Below are 21,583 nucleotides of genomic sequence, written 5' to 3'. Positions count from 1 at the left end.
GAGAATCCCTCTTCTGAAAATTAGACCCCCCCTAAGGGGTTTTCGGGTTGGGCACCCAAAAATCACTATACCAAGACTACTTTAGCATATTTATTAGTGTAGAATAGGATGCCATAGAATAACACATTTTCTAATTTGACCAACAGTCAGTGTCATTTCAAGATATGCTCCTCAAGGACCATTTATTGAGCTTTCCTTGAATTTTTTCCCCGTATCCTCAACATCACTGCCTCACAAACCAATGTTATTAGGAGCGCTGAAAGTTTAATTTTGTGCTGCTTGAAAAGAACCAAGAGCACCTACTGTCAGAGAAGAGGTAAGATTTTTCTTGTAATGGAAAGTCCATTGTGTCATTTTCAAAAAGCTTTTTATTTTAGGTTTAACACCCACTTCTGCTACATAATGTACTAACATACATTTTACTTTTACACTATCCACCCATATCTCATATATAACTGTTGACAATGTTTATTTTATAGCTTGTGCCTAGTAATGCCCTCTGGATTGAGTTTTCAAGAAGTTTCCATTTTACTGTTGTTGTTTTTTTCCATAAAAACGTTAAAAAAGTATACACCATTTGAATTGAAAATTTTTATGCTCAATCTCTGCCTGAAGGTTTTTTGTTTTAATTTTTGAGCAAAATCCTTGCAGCCATTTGAGCTATGAGAGGATGCAAAATAATATAATGGGAGGGAGAGAGAAAAACCTTTGAATTTTTAAGTTATACCTGCAAAAAATTACATGCCTCTACTGCATGATAAATATTCTATTCTAGTTCCTTTATTACAGTTATCATATTGATATCAGAGTGCCTAAACTTTTTTTTTTCTTTTAAGTTCAGGAAGTTTGGGGTTTAGTCAGCCCTCTCAGGATTTAAACCTGTGGTAATATTGAGTGACTTGCGAAATTTGAAAAAAAAAAACAGGAGCCATGTATTTATCCACTGCATTACGAATAGTTTTTCAAAGTACAACGAAGCATGAATTTAATGGAAAAAGAAGAGAGGAAGCCAATATCAAAGTTGAAAGGAGACTTGGCTAGAGCAGCAGTAAAGGAAGGTAATCTTGGGAGCTGCCTTTTGGGTGGAATTATTATGCAGCTATGTATATTAGAAAACTGATTGCATTCATTTTTATGATGTAGGTGCCAAAATTCCTGAAGGTTTAACTTTTCTATTCCTTCAACCTACTGTAACTGCTCATTACAGCCACAACTACATATATATGATTGAGTCCTTTGATCAAAGTTGTCAATTGCTTTTGATGATACTTTAATTAAATACTTACTACTGCAGCTTTAAGACATTCCTTCATATTTGTTGCTATGTATTAATTTAAATATGAATGCCAGAGAGATTTTAGGGATTTGATTGGAAACAGCAGCCTAAAACAAATAAGCTTTAAATTTCTTCCTCTCAGGTAAGTAGTAGTGAAGTGCCACATAGATAGAATTCAGAAATAAAGTTTAAATTCAATCTTCCTGGACATTCTATAACAGATTTAAAAGTAGCTATACTTGAACAAAAAAAACTTCAGAAACAGACTTCAAAGAGAAACTACAGAACTAAAATTCATTTGCAAAATTTAACACCATTAATTTGGGCTTGAACAGGGATTGGGAGTGGCTGGCTCACTACCAAAGCAGCTTTGCCTCTCCTGGAATTGACACCTCCTCATCAATTATTGGGAGTTGACTACATCCACCCTGATCAAATTGGCCCTGTCAACACTGGTTCTCCACTTGTGAGGTAACTCACTTCTCTTCATGTGTCAGTATATAATGCCTGCAATCTGTAATTTTCACTCCATGCATCTGAAGAAGTGGTTTTTTACCCATGAAAGCTTATGTCCAAATAAATCTGTTAATCTTTAAGGTGCCACCGGACTCCTTGCTGTTTTTAAGGTAGATTAATACCTTCTGAATACAATTAAGGCTCAGTGCTGTTTATTTCCCAGCAGTGCAACTTCATTAAAAGAGTCAAGCTATAGCAAGTTTAATAGCAACCCCAAAGTCTGCAAAACTGTAATAAGAGACTTTTTATCCTGACCCATATCATATCCCTCAAGCTCTGTTACTTGACTGATCAGCTTAAATAATAAGCACATTGATTTAAATGTGGTCCAAGTAAAACATTAAAAATATGCAAAACATCCTGCAGCAACACAGATTTTCAGTACCTGATTTTTTGGCTGTGGTCTGCACTCCTCCAGCTCCAGGACTCCCAGGAGGGCCAGTCTTTTTACTCAAAAGACTGTTAAAGAAGCTAGCCAACACACCTTCACTTGCAGCATTGTCTAATTAAAAAACAAATAATCAATAACAACTTATTACTTTTTTGAAATCACAAATTCTAAAACATATGTACTCCTACACTTCTCCAAGTTTTAGGAAAAAATGTTACACACACTAGCCAAAAGAGAAAAATCTCAAGTATAGGACAGACTGTCTCACTTATCCAGCCCCTATTTGCTGCTAGCTCCTCCTTTACCGCCTTCCACACATATTTGCACTCTGGCACAGGAGGCATGTAGGGACAGGGCTGTAGCATAGATTGCCAAGGAGGATTCTGGGAAGCACGAGCTCCTGAAGTAGCCCAGAATCCCAAGGTGAAAAGGTGGCTTAAGGCGACTTGTTTCTCTCTGACTGTGCCCTCTGTGCTGAGCCTCTTAAAGGTGCAGCAAAGAATTTCAACCTAAATCTATGCACTTCAGCTTTTCCTTGTCTAGATGGGAAATGTAAGTCTCATGGACTAGATGGTGTCTATACATCAGGTTTACCTAAAGATCTGTTAGCAAATTAACTGTCCTAGTACTTCAGCTGCCGTTCTTCAGCCTCATCCTAAAACGGGAGTGGAATTTCTGTGGAGAGTTTTCAGTAAGTTTTGTATGCAAAGCTGTATATATTGCAGATGTGCCTTGAAATCTTCAGCTAGCTAGTGTCAAATTAATATTAATGCTATAAATGGAGTGCTGAAAGTTAAGACTGAACTGCTCAGTTTTCATTCCTCCCTCCCCCCCACCACCACACACACATATATATTTGATTTTAAAGAGGCAAACAAGCAAGCTCACCAATGTTATTAGGCTCTTGAATATTCGAAGTAGCAAAAAGCACTACTGTTACAACAGTAAGTAAAAACTGCAAGTCATATATATATATAAAACTAAGAAAGGCTAATATAGCCAGAGTTACATGAAATCAACTCTCCCCATGTAGTATGCAGGACAAAAAATATGAAGATATATTGTAAACGTGTAAGCCTAATAATACATGTTAAGCATGCTAAAGCTACACTATTACCAGGGTTTCACTCAATCAGCCTAACACATCTTGACGTCTCCACAGCCTTGTCTTCACTAGGCTTTTAGAATGCATTAGCCAATATGTGCCAACACCGCTCCTTTATATTCTAGTCTAGACAAAGCCTAAACCAGTTTTAATTCATACCGTTTGTTATTTCAGTGCAAGTGTGTGCATAGACACTTGTTTGGAATAAAAGTGTCCTATTTTAATTATGCCTAAATTGGTAAAAATTGACAAATTATATCAAAATAGGACATATCCCAAAATAAGTGTCTACACACAAATCTGCACTGAAACTACAACATGTATGAATTAAAACCAATTTAGTTGTAATGGTGAACATTTGTGTTTAGACAAAGCTTTAGTTTGTTATGAATTCACCTTCTGCCTTTGAAAGCTTCTCTATGTACTTTGGCCAAATCCTACAAATCTTGCATAAAAACTTTTATCCTGGCTACTCTTTTCATATTTTAGTTATAACATTTAATTGGGAGTCCTTAAAGCTCAAACAAATGTAAATAAAATAGTAGCTTCATTGTTTCTCTGATCTGTTTTATTTATTATATGTTTAGGAAGCGTTTCCCTTATCTCTTCAGTATGCTCTGCCCTACATAACCTGGGTTTTGCTTCTCTGACTTAACGGCTATTCTCAGTTTGACTACATGCTTTCAGGACTTGGATGTAACAAGATATTGTGTGGGGACAACTCTGCTTCCTCCTTCACATGTTGTGGTTACTGGCAGAAAGGTTTCCTGAGTACATCTAAGACCCAAAGGAGTTGAATACACATGGCTCAACATACAGCTACTCTGAATGAGAATCCAGGAGCCAGACATATAGCATATGGTTGTGACATAGCAGGAGATCAATACGCTATTCTGACAAGAGCAGTCTACATGGTCAAGTGCATGAGAATGGCACTGAGGAACGCCCCCTTCCCTACCCCCCTCAGTGCACGTGTGGGAGAGAGAGGAAGAGGAGTCAGCCCTGGGGACCCCAGTGGGGTAGGAAAAATGGAGCTCCATCTTCCTAGGAATATTTTTAAGTACTAAACTCTGCAGTACTATGGAAACTAGGGTCCAGTACAGGAGTGGGTGGGTGAAGTTCTGTGGCATGAGATGTGCAAGAGGTCAGATGAGATGTTCATGATGGTCCCTTTTGGCTTTAATGTCTGTGAGAACACGGGAAAAGAGAAGGTAAATTCTGGGTCCCAGAAGGAACAGCTGAGACAGAAAACATAAAACTAGATGTTGGATCAGATGGCAAGAAAAAGGGCAGGGGGGAGAAGGCGAGGGCATAAACCAGTTGGCTGAAACAAACAGTCATGTTACACTGTTTTAGGTAACTGCTAAACACCAATGTATTTGAACTTTGACCACCTAGACAACAGTGCAGTGCTACTTGAAGCAATGAGTGTCTCAAAGACAATTTGGAATTCAAAGGATTTGACGTCTTTGTGTGAGTCGCACGAAGCGTAAAGTATCAGTGAGCCAATCTCAAAACCAACGTACACAGGTTTATCAGGAAAGAATAAGTTTTTCCCTTTTTAAAGGGAAACAAAAAAGGCCTGGTAAATACCAAAGTTGCAATGCATACTTTTAATATTTGGATCTGGTTTCTTAACTGATGTTATTGGTGAGGCACTGGGTACGTTGACAGGACCAGCTCTGCCTTGGGTTCTTGGGGATCCTGCAGGTCCTCTTGCAGGAGATTCCTTGGATAAAAACAGTCCATATCCAAGTAAGTGAATTAACAGATTAATTTATGACCATCTATAAATATTGCACTACATACAAAGCTCCTACTTTTACCTTTTTTGATATTGTGATGTATATACACATTTTTACCCTGAAAAATTATCAACTACAAGAGCCAATCTTGGGAGAGTGCCTCTGCACTAACATACACGATAATTACTACAACATATTCTAAATTCAACTTATCTCCAATTTCCACAATTATTTAATGCCATGTTTCCACAATTATTTGTTAAAACCATTCTGTCACATTACATCTGAATACCTACAGACACTTTACAATTTCCGTTGCACTGGAAGTTTTTTTATTAGGTCATGATTGCATTTATGAACTGCACGCTATGCCTCACACAGATTAGAACCATGCACTATGAAGGAGGGCTCACTTTTGGTCGTTCAGAGAAGAAGCGCTAGTCTGTACCTTGTTTATAGGCCATATGAATAGCTTCCTAGTCTAGGAAATGTGCCCCCCTTTCTTGAGAGGCTATTAGTGTATACTTACTGATGCTCTTGTAGGTGTGGCTGGCTGCTTGGCAAGTAAAGACTGCAAAGACAGTACAGTGATTTGTAAATATACTTCAGCAAAACTACACACTTTTCAAAATAAAAGCAGGGAAGCAGACTTTGGTTTAATTAACTCATGGTCATCCTGTAACATTTAGATACATTGCCAAATTTTACCAACAGAGGGCACTGCAATTAAAAGAACTAAATACTGTGTGATAAATACACAAGAGCTTCCTTATACAGTTTCACTAAAGCATCTCAATCCTAACCTATAACATTCCTTAGAGCTCAGTTTAGAGCCTCTCAAGCACGTCCACCCAAACACATACAACTGTATGGGACTGGTATGTTCTAATTTCTTTACCGTATATATTTATTACTTAATACACAGCATGTCTGGAGGCTGGCTTTGTTCATGCCTAACACCTTGAAAGCTCATGCCAAAGTGTTTGCTTGTATATTAAAGCCTCTGATGAATGAATTTTAATTGGGAGGTTGGCTACTGCATTATTATTGATGTTTTACAAAACAATTTCACATCACTTTTAGGGTTTACATATCTGTGCAGCCAATTTCAAACATTCTGCTATTACTTCTGCTCCTATGTTAATACCATTTATTTTTCTTCTCCGCTGTATGAATTAGCTTTCATTTGTACTTTTCTGGTATTTTCTCATCAAATGGGAAAACATGCCAATGTAATCCCAGCATGCCACACCCATTCACAGCCAAGCTTCTTAAGGTACACCTAATATTTTCAGTTATGGCAAACATCCAAAAAGGTCATAGGATTCCATTTTAGAAGACACAGGCACACTTTTTCCAATTCGAGTGCCCAAAATTAGGCAACCATATCCATACTTCAGCACCAAAAAGTGGCCTTTATTTTTCAAGAGTGCTGAGTATCCCCAGCTTCTCAACTAACAGGTATTCCAAGTCTGAAAATTGTGGCCATACTTTCTATTCATATGCATGGAAGTAAAATAAAAATGGACATTTCTTATGCACTCAAAGTTTTATGATTCCATTTTAATCTGCAAAATAGAATAACGGATACCCACTCAAAAAATGAAATATTAAAAACAATGTACTTTGCCCTAAACTTCATATAACACTGAAAAGTTCAAAGTGAAGCATTGTTTATTCAAGTAATCTTTCATTTCAAAGTTTCATTTTCATGTTCTTACCTGCTGCTTCATAAGAAACACTTGCTCATCTTCTGCTGCCAACTCTTTCTCATGGACTAACTGTTGAACAATGCATTTCTCTTTAGAAACAGAACGTGGTCACCCAAACTAACTACAAACAATTACAGCAGCATATAAAAAACAAAAACCTAACTTCAACCCCTTTCAACTTCTTACATCCATTCAATCTTTTACATTCATTCTATGACTTGTGGCTTATTTCAGTGCAGAATTACTCCTAACTGGGCAGTAAGTTTGCTATGTCCTTCTGTCTGGCATTTTTTTTAATAGTTAACAAGTGTAAAATAACAGTGACAGGATTTGATATTGATCCTGTGTAAACTTCAAGAACAAACATTTATATGCATCCCTAATCCATGCTTTTGCTGGTTAAATAGGCCCAGCTGTAGAAATATTTTAACTGTTTTCTTTCAAGAAAGGAGTGTATAGAACTAGTTCAGTGCTGTATTTACATGCAAATATTTGATCTTCCATCAAATACTATCAGCTTTTTAATATCTGAAGCAAACTATTTCATACATATACCTAAACAGTGTAGCCAATTAGCAGCTTCACTGCTGGGCACCCACACCTGCACCTATGGTGCAGATGCATTTCACTAAAGTTCTGATGGGCAGTTGAACCCATCAGAACTGAACAGTCACTTGCCCAGTACATTAGACCACAATAAAGACGTGCTGCTTTTATATTTTTTAATAGATATTCTCTACCACTTTAAGCAGCAAAGAAACTACTTCCAGTAAAAGCTTTGGGTTTAGAATGACTGGCCTGGAATAATTGCAAAAAACCATTTTCTGAGGACAAAGCTCTGGATGAGGATCTGGCAGTGGGCTGTATACATATTTGATAAATAATATTCATATGAAAATGTACTAAAGCTGGCAAAGGTTTGATGTTCAAAGAGGATGGTTGCCTGAACTTTGGAGGGCTGCCTCTCCCATCCCTCCCACAACAGAGCAATAGATTCCCCCGCCTAAAAAAAGAGTTGCCAGTGGTGTGCAATATCTTTAGCATCTTTAAGGGAGAACAATAGGCCCATTCCCCTCTCCTCCTCCCTCCCTGCAAGTGTCTTCAAATGACCCCACTCTTCCTTTCTTTCCCAATTTACCAGGATTTTAGATGGGACTGCAAACACTTAAGACAGGAGGTAAAAAACCCTGGAGAGTTGTCAAATATGGCCTGAAATAGCATTTAAGGGTTTTACATATTACTTACCCTACTCAGCTCCATTAGAAAAGAATGCATTCTTCCTCTATCTGTAATAAGTTACTTGACCACTGTCCAGACAATTAGCAGTCTACAGAATATTTATTTGTACTCCTAGATTGTGCTCCACATCTACTCTACAAATAGAATTTTGTAGTACAGAATATATTTTGGTGATAATTTAAAACAAGTAAGAGAATACATAGGGGCCCTTCTGTAGAACTGAAATTATGGACTCAATGTGATTTTTGCATGTGCATGTGATCTGAAGTTAGAATTTTAAGTAAAATTAGTATTTTGGGGGCTGCGATTTAGCAACCATTAGTGTTAAAAAGTAACATTCTGACACGAACAAAAAATACCTAGACCAGTGGTTCTCAGCCAGAGGTCTGGGCCCCCTAGGGAGCCGTGAGCAGGTTTCAGGGGGTCTGCCAAGCAGGGCCAGCATTAGACTTGCGAGGGCTCAGGGCAGAAAGCTAAAGCCCCACCAGGCGGAACTGCAGCCCAGGGCCCCAAACCCATCAACTGGGGCTAAAGCTGAAGCCTGAACAATTTAGCTTTGCAATGTCCCCCATGGTATGAGGTACTGGGCAACTGCCTGCTTGCTACCCCCTAATGCCGGCCCTGGCTTTCATATGCAGAAAAACAGTTGTTGTGCCACAGCTGGGACGTGGAGTTTTTATAGCATGGGGAGGAAAGAGATGACTCAACAAGAAAAAGGTTGAGAACTAGGCTGCCAAGCAATTAAAAAAATTAACTGCGATTAACTGCCCTGTTAAACAATAATAGAATACTATTTAGTTAAATATTTTTGGATGTTTTCTACATTTTCAAATATACTCATTTCAATTACAACACAGAATACAAAGTGTACAGTGCTCACTTTATATTTATTTTTGATTACAAATATTTACACAAACAACAAAAGACAAAAAACAAAAGAAATAGTATTTTTCAATTCACCTAATACAAGTACTGTAATGTAATGTCTTTATCATGAAAGTTGGACTTACAAATGTAGAATTATGTAAAAAAAAACAACAACCCTGCATTCAGAAACAAAACAATGTAAAACTTTAGAGCCTACAAGTCCACTCAGTCCTACTTCTTATTCAGCCAATCGCACAGACAAACAAGTTTGTTTACATTTGCAGAAGATAATGCTGCCTGCTTCTTGTTTACAATGTCACCTGAAAGTGAGAACAGGTTCTTGCATGGCACTGTTGTAGACGGCGTCGAAAGATATTTACATGCCAGATGCGCTAAAGATTCATCTGTCCCTTTATGCTTCAATCACCATTCCAGAGGACGTGTCAATGCTGATGACAGGTTCTGCTCGATAACGATCCAAAGCAGAGCGGACTGACACATGTTCATTTTCATCATCATGAGTCAGATGCCACCAGCAAAAGATTGATTTTCTTTTTTTGCTGGTTTGGGTTCTGTAGTTTCAGCATCAAAATGTTGCTCTTTTAAGACTTCTGAAAGCATGCTCCACACCTCATCCCTCTCAGATTTTGAAAGGCACTTCAGATACTTAAACCTTGGGTTGAGTGCTGTTCACATTGGTATCTTCTTTGTATTTTGGCAAATTTTGCAATGAAAGTGTTCTCAAAATGAACAATACATGCTGGGTCATCAACAGAGACTGCTATAACATGAAATATATGGCAGAATGCGGGTAAAACAGAGCAGGAGACATACAATTCTCCCCCAAGAAGTTCAGTCAAAATTTAATTAAACGCACTTTTTTTTTTAACAAGCATGATCAGCATGGAAGCATGTCCTCTGGAATGATGGCCGAAGCACGAAGAGGCATTTGAATCTTTAGTGCATCTGGCACGTAAATATTTTGCGACGCCAGCTACAACAGTGCCATGTGAATATCTGTTCTCACTTTCAGGTTACATTGTAATTAAGAAGTGGGCAGCAACATTTCCAGTAAATGTAAAAAAACTTGTTTCTCTTAGTGTTTGGCTGAACAAGAAGTAGGACTGAGTGGACTTGTAGGCTCTGAAGTTTTACATTGTTTTGTTTTTGAGCGCAGTTATGTGACAAAAAACTACATTTGTAAGTTGGACTTTCATGATAAAGAAACTGCAGTACAGTACATGTATGAGGTGAATTGAAAAATACTATTTCTTTTGTTTATCATTTTTACAGTGAAAATATTTGTAATAAAAAATAATATAAAGTCAGCACTGTACACTTTGTAATCTGTTGTTGTAATAGAAATCAATATATTTGAAAATGTGAAAAATATCCAAAAATACTTAATACATTTCAATTGGTATTCTACCGTTTAACAGTGCAATTAATTGCAATTAATTTTTTTTAGTTAATCGCATGAGTTAACTGCGATTAATTGACAGCTCTATTGAGAACCCCTGCCCTAGACCACTGGAGAACATATGCCAGTACTTCAAAAGTGGTTTAACATTCAGAAGAAAAGCATATTATTGTACGAGCTGAAGTTCTATATTATTTATAGTCAATATCAGCCATCCAATTATGGTGAAGTGATTTGTAGTTTCTTTACACTGAATTTCAAGAATTAACTCTTTTGTACCTTTCTTACTGGAGGTTTTACAATGAAGTCTTCATATGCATCTTCTGGTTTCACCGTTGTGAAGTTTTCATGTAAAATAGCAATTTTCTTTTCATTGTCCCAACCGGCAGGTCTACAGGAAAAAAAAGTTTTAGGGCAAGGTTTGCTTTTTTAGCCTCAAAAGATTATTGGCACAGCGCATGCACATTTAAGCAAGTAATCTTATTACCATACTAGTGTATTTCCTCTGTAACAGTTTTATGTCATTAAGAGGTCATTGCACAGTCCTCACTCTGAAAACACAGGCTATGCTTACCAAGATGTTGAGATGGCATAATCATTCTGGGTAAATAGCCACTATGCTTTTTTAAGCTAATGTTGAACACAAGAGTGTTAGACTATAATAAACCTAGGGACTGAGCACTAAAACAACGTAAGTACAATTTTTTTTTCTTAAAACCAAGACAGTACCTGCTGGAGAACCAGTCTAAATAGTGTTTCCAACTTCCTTCCAGCATGCTAATGTGACTATTAGATATCAGATTCTTTACAAATTTACTTCATTTTGCTCCTAAAATTAAACAACCCTTTCAATTAATTATCTTTAGCCCTGTTTACGTATGGAAAATAGTACAAGTAAATGATGCAAATTATTCCTTTTTTGTGAAATATGGTTTTGGTAGGCAGACTTCTAACCAGATATTGAAGTAATTCACAGAATGAGACAATTCGGGGGGGGGAGATCTATAGATCTAATGATGAATTGTTTATGTGGGAAGAATTTTTCATTCTACTTTAACAAATTTAAATTCCACACATTAAAACAGAATATTTCACATCCAAATTGCGATTTTATTTTCTGTTGAAGAATTAAATGCACTAAAGCTTGGGGTGTACAAGTTTCACTTGTGTTCATAAGGAAATACAACATTTCAGTGATAAGGGCGTCAGACAGAAACAAAAAGTTTGAAAAATATATTTCTTACATCAACTTACATAAAAACTGCATCCTTTTCTACCACTAAGGCAGGTGTGGTAAAGTGAAAACCATATGTTTTATGTACAATGTACTTATACAACAAGTCAAGGTTCTTTTCTTCCTTAACTGATGTATAAATCAAGGCAGCTCCATCTAATTACTTCATTTAAGGAAAACTATAAAGTACAGTACTTAAACATTAAATTCAACTGAAATAATATTTGAAGTTTGCTATTGAGAAATAGCCAAAATTTTCAGAGTAGGGTGCTACTAGCTCAATTTTTAGAGGTCAATGGAAACTGTAGGTGTTCAGCACCTTTGGGAGGGAGGGAAAAAGAGGATGAGACTCATGTCACTTAGGGAACAGATTCAGCTTTTAAAATGTTGGCAATATAGACACCAGAAAGCTGTTTATTTATATATATATATATATATATATAAAGTCATAGGCTGCAAGTTTAGTATGGAAATCCACGTTCCGGGAGAAAGAGCAGTGTGGTGCATCTCAAAACTGAAGTCCCTTGCCAAGGAATATCTAGATCAACTGTATGGCTTCAGGAAAAAAAAAAAAAAAACTTGACAAATTTCAATATATTTTCATAACTACACTCCAAATACTATATATTAAGTTACTAAATACCAGAAGTTATTTTGAGATGCAGTTTCTCCTTAGGTTATTTTATTTTCCTCATACACTATAATAAAATACATTTCCTATCTTCCAGATTTTATTCTGCCACTATCCTCAGATTAGGAAAGGATACACTGTAAGCAGAATCTACGAATGTGTGACTGAATGAAGTCAAAGTGTTCTTCTCTGTAGTCATGTTCCTTCTCTAGTACACTCACTGCATCACACTGGAGGAAAAAAAAAAAAAAAGCAAAGCTGCTTAACACTTCCTTGCATATAACCTGCATTTTCTTCAAGTAGAAATATACAGTAGAATCTCAGAGTTATGAACACCTTGAGAATGGAGCCACTCTGACATGTTTGTAACTGAACAAAACGTTATGGTTGTTCTTTCAAAAGTTTACAACTGAACATTGACTTAATAAAGTTTGAAACTTTACTATGCAGAAGAAAAATGCTGCTTTTAGCCCTCTTAATTTAAATGAAACAAGCAAAGAAACCATTTCCTTACCTTGTCTAATCTTTTTTTTTTTTTTTTTAAACTTTCCCTTTACTTTTTAGGAGTTTATGTTTAGCCCAGTATTGTACTGTATTTGTGTGTATGGATTTTATTTATTTTTTTGGTCTCAGGGCTGCCTGATTGCGTACTTCCGGTTCCAAATGTGGTGCTTGGTTGACCAGTCAGTTTGTAACTCTGGTGTTCGTAACTCTGAGGTTCTACTGTACACATCTTCCCTTGTATCAGCATTCAATTCATACTTTTTGCTGGGGAAACCACACTAATTAACCAATGGGTAAAATGCTCACAAGCTACCAAAGACAAAAAGTGCCTTCATTAAAAGTTAAAGCCGCAACAAATATCCATTCTTTATAACTAGAAATTGAGTTGATGCCACAAATGTGTATTTTTGAAATGTTATTTTCATTAAGTCATTAGTTGCTAAACACCTTCTTATGTGGTAACTCAGGTAACTCATGTGACTGTATGATGTACAAAGATAACTTGAAAGTAGCCTTCTCAATTGACTCTTTTTTACATTAGAAATTCAGATCTCATCTACCACCCACAGACAATTTAAGGAAAGATTGAGATACTATGCAAGTGAAATCTGATGGAAAAAGGAAGCATTTATTTCAAATGCCTCAAAACACTTGGAGAATATTTTTTTTTTTGATAAACATAACATTTGTCCTTTTTCAATTAAGGATGGAGGAAGTCCACATTTTAGACCTCTAATATGTCCTTCAGCCAAACTGCAAAGACTAGACTGATCTTTCTCAATCCTTCTATGGTAAAAAGAAAAAGTGTTTTAGATTTTTAATTTTAAGTCTAGTTTATACACCAAAAGTTTAAAAAAAAAAAGTTTTTCTTCTCTAAATCCAGAGCTTTCACTTTCAGCTTGCAAACATCTGCGTCAAACATATCTTCTAAAAGGAAAAGTAACTAACCTTTCTAGTAAACTCAAGTTCAAACTCACCTTTGTACAAACCACCAGCACAGGGATCCCAAGATTGTGAGTCAGAACATTCTCTCCAAGTGGCAAAGTAACATTTTCATCTTCTTGGCCAGATGATGAAGGACCTCTTCTCTGTGGTGATCCTTGGTAGCCTTCTTCCGGTTCCACATACTCCTGGAATTCCTTTATAACTATGAAAAAAGATCTTTGTAAGGTGACAGAAGGGAACACAGTCTTAAAATTTGTATTAAAGTGAAAGTTTCAGATAATCCTATGTTTATGAGAGCAGCTGGGACATTTTCTCAACAACCTTTTTAAGGTGACGCATGAATTGAGAACAGAATCTGAGCTTCAAGAAATTGTACAATTTCTCTTGAGCCAAATAAAAAATAAGATTTTGGAATTTGGCTATTACTAGCTTTCAGCTTTTGAATCCAAAGCACATCTGCAATTTAAATATAAGGGCCAACATTTTCAGGAGTGTTTAGTGATTCTCGGTGCTTCAATTTTTAGGCACTCAACTAGACAGACTGTGGAAGTTTGATTTTCAGAAAGTGCTCAGCACTTATCCTCTGAAAATTAGGATCCTTTAGGATGTCTCAACTTAAAATTCAACTTTTCTAAGCATCAAACCTCTTAGAAATGAATATGAAAGTTTGCAAACCCAGATTTACTTAATTTTATTTCTGTATCAAGCTATCAAATAGAAGCACTTAATAACCCTGCTAATGTAGCACTTTGCAAAAAACAAGTTATAGTATAAGGTTTTGTGGCTGTTCACTTAAAAAAGTTGGCATACATAACAAGGTCTCACCACTGACTGAAATATAATAATAATAATCCTTCCATTATATCAGTGGTCCCCAAACTCTTTATGTTGCCCCTCCCCCACCTATAATGGAATCTGTCTGGGCCCCCTCAAGAGCCATGAACGTGAGTGGGGCTGGGAGCCCCAGCTGGGGTCGCAGCCAGGAGTGGAGTCATGGCGGGGAGCAGGGCCAGAGCGGAGCGGGGCTGGGTGGTGCTCCCTCCCCACCCCCTGTGGGGGTTGGCCCGGGCCCCACTGCACCCCCCCCCGAACCTCTGTGCCCCCCTAGGGGGATGCACCCCACAGTTGCGCCCCACTGCATTATATTATCATGGTACTCCTCTGAGCATGTAAGGAACCATGGTAATATAAAGTATGTAAGGACAAGTATTACATGAAATTCTGTACATTAGCTAATGTTTTATTAAAGGAAAGTGATATTGTTCCCCTTTATTGTTGAAAGTAGTGGTGCTTCTCATCTCTAAAGCAAGTAGTGCTATCACCACCAAACAGTGCACTATGCTGTTTTGGGGGATTAAAATCATGCAATATCAAATAAGCTTCCATGCCACGGAACAATCCAACCACTTGAAGTGAACTCTGAAATTATATTTATGGATAACTTGGACAACATGAAGATATTGAGCTCTATGTTTTGTATTTACAGGGGGAGCCACTGGAAACATGAAAATAATCATAATCTTAGCGGTAAAAAAGGAGAATTAATGTGACCGTTGATACTCAAATCTAGAAACAGTAAAAAAAAAACAAAAAAAAAAACAAACAAAAAAAAAAACATTGAGATCACAAATCTAAAGTACACGTGCATAAAATTTAAAGAAAATTAGATGCACAACTACTCAAACAAGTGATTTCTAATTTGATATTTTAGGGGCCTTGCTGAACAAAAACTTTGTTTCTGAAAAGTGGTTTCAGGCTCAGAAAAGCTACACATTCAATTCAGGGTACTGAAGGTTTAATCACAACATAAAAAAAAAAAGAAATCTAGAAGTTAAGAGCTGAACACAGAAGTAGCACTCAAAGCAAACAAACTTTGTAGTATTTTTAAGTGTGCACTGACAGAAGCATCAAGAATAAAAGGGCTGTTCTGGCAGTTCAGGCCAAAAAGCCCCACATGATTTCTTTCTGTGCCTTACATCAGACAGTTCACTGTAACTTACAGCAAAACTTGTATTCACTACAAGCCTACTAAAAGAGTTACCATCTATAACTGCAAGCAAATGCTATTTAGCCACACCCTTTGGAGACACATTCTGCAAAAAAGCTTAAACAACAAGTACAGAAAACACCAAATTAAACAGCCACTCCTAGTTTACAAAGCAATTCATTTTTTTGCTGTTATTGTCTCTTACAGGAAGTCAAACACTATCTGCACACTGAATGCATGATTATATTCAAGGCTATTTTTAGTATGTGGCACATGAAATCTAAATCATCTGGAAAGGCCTCCATTTATGTAGCAGAGCTGCAATGAATTATGTAGAAAAATGAGATTTGGCAAAGATCGTGGTTCTGAAGACTTTTTTGAAACTGAGTATTAAAATAATTCAAAAATGCAAAATGAAAATACTTGACTCATGCAATAAAGCAATTCCAATTGATATTCTGAGCTTTGTGAAGTGGAAAACCTTTGAAGAGGTAATAAACCAATGCTCTCAAAACAAAACCACCATAAGCTTCTCAAGAAGAAGGGTGCCCTCCATGACTGAAGAAGTTGTGGTAGGAAGACCAAGGAACGAGGACCCCAACACTACACCGTTTGCTACCACCATGCATCCTGGATAGCAGGGGAAGAGGGAAGGGAAACAGTCCACTACTTACTTTCAAGGTGACATATTGAGTTTTTCAGCCACCAATTCCAATTATCACCATTAACTGAACTGGGGGCTAAGAGAAATTCAGAAATAAAACTTTATTCAAAAGCTATTAACTCCCCCCTCCATTTAAACATTAGAGATTCGAGACAGATCTCCCAGCAGAAAACTAACATCCCCAAGTGCATTTTGCTATTTAGAGGATCTTCCATACTGCACTGCTATTTGAAGAACAGTTATTTTTGTTCCAAACTAAAGTGAAACCCTCTCACGTGCACGTGGAGGTGACAGCAATACTGGTATCAAGGAAAGACTACTTTTTTGCACCTTTGCGATCAAACCACATGGAACTTTAAATTCCAATACAAGTATGGAAAGCACCACAAACACTACGTACAGAATATACAGGAGTATTACGTATATTTACACGCACAAGTATAGAGGAAGTCATTTATTCCAAAGCATTTAACAGGGATAAAGACCAAAAAATATGCATCTCATTATACCACTGAATAATCAGTTCACGGTTTCTCTCATGAGGGAAATGTGAAGTGATGTAATCCTTCATGAACACAAACATATTTTTGTGACTAAAAGGATTCCTTTCTTCCGCACATAATCTTATACTATTGGTAGGTTTAAACCATGATGGGGTAACTTGACAATCACCATAAATATATTTTATACTGTTTTGTGCTGAGTTTAAAATATTGGTAACAAATCAAAGCTATCAGTGATAATCTGCTAGGTCAAGGGTGGCCAACCTGTAGCTCTGGAGCCATATGAAGCTCTTCAGAAGTTAATATGCGGCTCCTTGTATAGGTGCCAACTTTCCAATGTGCTGGGGGTGCTCACTATGCACACTCTGCCACAGGCCCTGCCCCCACTCCACCCCTTCCTGCCCCCTCCCGAGCCTGCAGTGCCCTCACTCCACCCCCCTTCCCCCAGAGCCTCCTGCATGCCACAAAACAGCTGATTGGGAGGTGCAGGGAGACATTGATCGGTGGGGCTGACAGTGGGTGGGAGGTGCTGGGAGCAGGGTAGGTGAGCTGATGGGGGGGCTGCTGACGAATTACTGTGGCTCTCTGGCAATGTACCTTGGTAAATTCTGTCTCCTTCTCAGCTCAGGTTGGCCACCCCACTGCTATGTCACAGGTTCTCAAACTTCATTGCACTGAGACCCCCTTCTGACAACAAAAATTACTACACGACCCCAGGAGGAGGGACCGAACCTTAAGCCCGCCCAAGCCCCGCCGCCCCAGGGGAGGGGGTCAAAACCCAAGGGCTTCAGCCCCAGGCAGAAGGCCTGTAACCTGAACTCCGCCACGCAGGACTGAAGCCCTTTGGCTTCAGCTTCAGCCCCAGGCCCCAGCAAGTCTAATGCCAGCCCTGGTGACTCCATTAAAACAGAACTGGGACCCACTCTGGGGTCTCAACCCAGAGTTTGAGAATCGCTGTGCTAGGTTGTGTCCACATAGTAATAGAAAGAGTTTTCTTTACAAAAGAGTGGATTTATCAAAAATCTTCAAATATGAAAAAGCCGAAGCCTTTCAAGATACCAAATGATTTCTATTACACTAATAAAAGCCACTGAATAGAAGCAATATGGACCCTCAGGGCTGAGTTAGTAATTATAATAAAAAATCTGCACTAAGAGGTTTGGAGGGCCCAAGCCTGCAGAGGGTGTCCAGCACTTAATTCCCAAATGCCTTTGTAGGATTAGGCACTGTGCAGTTATAAGTGGAGATGAACTGGTGTAAAAACTATTAAGAAGCTCAAAACTATTGGCTGTTAAACTTAGATATACTTTGTTTCTGAAATACCAATCTCTTAAATGAAACACTATCAGTTGCTTTGTACAGCTCAGATTTGTGAGCACCTGTTTGCCAAATTCTGGAGTCTTTGTTCCTTTGTTCCTTAAACTAAATGGTTTCTTTTTTTTTTAAATGCCAGAGATCAGCCCTTAAGAGCAAGCTGCATTCATATGAAACAGAAAAAACAAAATTTGTTTAAGAACATTTATTTCAGTTTCAATATACAAAGGAGTCCTTTAAGACAGCTTTAGATACACTTAGTCTTTGATGGATCAAACCACACTAGCAGAATAGTTTTTTCCGGTGGGGTATTAATTCTTTTGCAGACTCTGATAGGAGAGCATATACAAATCCAAAAAGTTAAAACAAAACAAAAAAACCCCGCAACAACAGAAGCAAATGTAAACATAGAAAAGCTTACTTGTAAATACTAAAAGAAAAGGAATACTAGTGGCACCTTAGAGACTAACCAATTTATTTGAGCATAAGCTTTCGTGAGCTACAGCTCACTTCATCGGATGCCACTAGTACTCCTTTTTTTTTTGCGAATACAGACTAACACAGCTGCTACTCTGAAAATTGTAAATACTACACATTTAAAAAAAAAGATTTTTACCCCCAGGGCATTAGTCGTAACTAAAAGTCAGTTGTACCTTGATATCTGAACAAAATACAACACTGTAAGAAGTTAGCAATGTATTGTATTAGGTACGCCTCCTTGAACACACACACTCACTATGGGATGTACAGCAATACCTACGAAGACTATCCCATTCCCCAAACAGTTTTGTGCCCTTCTCTGTACTTTTTCCATTTGCGTTTTTTTTAAGATGGAATGACAAGAACTGCATACAGTATTCAAGGTGTGGGCATATCATGGATTTATATAGTGGCATTATGGTATTTTATGTGTTATTATCTAGCCCTTTCCTAACTTTACGAACTGGGACCGCTAACAGGGAGTTTTGAAAGGGAGTTTGGAAGGGGAGTGGAAATGGGCGAGGTACACTTGCCATTCTTTAAAACTTTCAACTAAACTATAATCAAAACTTCTTGATTTAAACAAAAACCCTACCATTAACCTAGGTAGCTGTAGGAGAGAATGCAGGCAGAAGCCCAGCAGCAGAGTGGGGGCTATCCTGTTTATTGCACTCAGTGTAGCATGTATGATTACCTGCCCTGTGGGTGGGTGGCGTATGTGTGCATTTGGTGCAAGGAGCTCCTGGCTCTCAAAGACCGTGTACTGGGTTTGGAGGCCAGGGTGGCGGAACTGGAGGAGCTAAGGGAGGCAGAGAGGTATGTTGATGAGGCTTTCTGGGACACTGTAGATTTGTCCCACCTCCGGTTGGACAGCCCCTGTGCTGTTAAGGAGGATGAAAGGGCCAGAGAAGAACAGCAGTCAACAGGAACAGAGGGAAACCTTCCCATAGTTGGGAACCTCCTTCCAGATGATGCTGGGGTATTCACTCACACTGAGGTTACCTCTCCAGGGGAGGAAACTCCAGTCATTAGGAAAAGGCACGTGTTAGTAATGGGAGATTCGATCATTAGAAACATAGATAGCTGGGTTTGTGATGACCGGGAAAACCGTATGGTGACTTGCCTGCCTGGTGCGAAGAAATTGAGAAATTTAACAAGTCACCAGGACCAGATGGCACAAGTCACCAGGACCAGATGGCATTCACCCAAGAGTTCTGAAAGAACTCAGATGTGAAATTGCGGAACTATTAACTATGGTTTGTAACCTGTGCTTTAAATCAGATACTGTACCCAATGACTGGAAGATAGCTAATGTAACGCCAATATTTAAGAAGGGCTCTAGAGGTGATCCTGGCAATTACAGACCGGTAAGTCTCATGTCAGTACCAGGCAAAGTAGCTGAAACAACAGTAAAGAATAAAATTGTCAAACCACATAGAAGAACATAAATTGTTGGGCAAAAGTCAACATGGTTTCTGTAAAGGGAGATCATGTCTCACTAATCTATTAGAATTCTTTGAAGAGATCAACAAACATGTGGACAAGGGGGATCCAGTGGACACAGTGTACTTAGATTTCCAGAAAGCCTTTGACTAGGTCCCTCACCAAAGGCTCTTATGTAAATTAAATTGTCATGGGATAAGAGGGAAGATCCTTTCATGGACTGAGAACTGGTTAAAAGACAGGGAACAAAGGGTAGGAATAAATGGTAATTTTTCAGAATGGAGAGGGGTAACTAGAGGTATTCCCCAAGGGTCAGTCCTAGGACCAATCCTATTCAACTTATTCATAAATGATCTGGAGAAAGGGGTAAACAGTGAGGTGGCAAAGTTTGCAAATGATACTAACCTGCTCAAGATAGTTAAGACCAAAGCAGACTGTGAAGAACTTCAAAAAGATCTCACAAAACTAAGTGATTGGGCAACAAAATGGCAAATGAAATTTAATGTGGATAAACGTAAAGTAATGCACATTGGAAAAAATAACCCCAACTATACATACAATATGATGGGGGCTAATTTAGCTACAACTAATCAGGAGTAAGATCTTGGGAGTCATCGTGGATAGTTCTCTGAAGATGTCCACGCAGTGTGCAGCGGCAGTCGAAAAAGCAAATGGGATGTTATGAACTATTAAAAAAGGGATAGAGAATAAGACAGAGAATATCTTATTGCCCTTATATAAATCCATGGTACACTCACATCTTGAATATTGTGTACAGATGTGGTCCCCTCATATCAAAAAAGATATATTGGCATTAGAAAAGGTTCAGAAAAGGGCAACTAAAATGATTAGGGGTTTGGAACGGATCCCATATGAAGAGAGATTAAAGAGGCTAGGACTTTTCAGCTTGGAAAGGAGGAGACTAAGGGGGGATATGATAGAGGTATATAAAATCATGAGTGGTGTGGAGAAAGTGAATAAGGAAAAGTTATTTACTTGTTCCCATAATATAAGAACTAGGGGCAATCAAATGAAATTAACAGGTAGCAGGTTTAAAACAAGTAAAAGGAAGTTCTTCTTCATTCAGCGCACAGTCAACCTGTGGAACTCCTTGCCTGAGGAGGTTGTGAAGGCTAGGACTATAACAGGGTTTAAAAGAGAACTAGATAAATTCATGGAGGTTAAGTCCATTAATGGCTATTAGCCAGGATGGGTAAGGAATGGTGTCCCTAGCTTCTGTTTGTCAGAGGGTGGAGATGGATGGCAGGAGAGAGATCACTTGATCATTACCTGTTAGGTTCACTCCCTCTGGGGCACCTGGCATTGGTCATTGTCGGTAGACAGGATGCTGGGCTGGATGGACCTTTGGTCTGACCCATGATGGCATTCTTACGTTCTTATATCCCTAATATTCTGTTTGCTCGAAGTGTAACGGCAGCCAAAAAAGCTGATGTTTTAAGAAAATTATCCATAATGATTCCAAGATCTCTTTCTTGAGTGGTAACAGCTAATTTAGATCCAATCATTCTGTACGGATAGTTGAGGTTAAGTTTTCCAATGTGCATTACTTTGCATTTATCAACACTGAATTTCATCTGCCTTTGTAA

General features: G+C 38.1%; 1 protein-coding gene across 2 annotated transcripts in view; it reads right to left on the bottom strand.

The window, feature by feature from the left end:
* Positions 1–21,583, bottom strand: part of DYNC1LI2 (dynein cytoplasmic 1 light intermediate chain 2) — a 43,540-nt gene that overhangs the window by 4,929 nt on the left and 17,028 nt on the right. The window contains exons 5-12 of one of the 2 annotated variants that reach the window (XR_005222206.2): positions 13,618–13,787; positions 12,273–12,366; positions 11,526–11,661; positions 10,551–10,662; positions 6,755–6,814; positions 5,563–5,604; positions 4,928–5,017; positions 2,178–2,294 (exon numbers count right to left, since the gene is read on the bottom strand). Coding sequence is in view for 1 of the 2 variants with exons in the window: in XM_037877513.2 (XP_037733441.1) it covers positions 2,178–2,294; positions 4,900–5,017; positions 5,563–5,604; positions 6,755–6,814; positions 10,551–10,662; positions 11,526–11,661; positions 12,273–12,366; positions 13,618–13,787 (849 nt within the window). In the remaining variant the exon portion in view is untranslated. Of the gene's footprint in view, positions 1–2,177; positions 2,295–4,899; positions 5,018–5,562; positions 5,605–6,754; positions 6,815–10,550; positions 10,663–11,525; positions 11,662–12,272; positions 12,367–13,617; positions 13,788–21,583 lie in introns of both variants that reach the window. The other variant, XM_037877513.2, reaches the window with a different exon arrangement.

Source organism: Chelonia mydas, chromosome 12 (assembly GCF_015237465.2).
Source record: "Chelonia mydas isolate rCheMyd1 chromosome 12, rCheMyd1.pri.v2, whole genome shotgun sequence".
In the NCBI taxonomy this organism is placed as follows: Eukaryota; Metazoa; Chordata; order Testudines; family Cheloniidae; genus Chelonia; species Chelonia mydas.
This window is presented reverse-complemented; position numbering and strand designations above follow the sequence as displayed.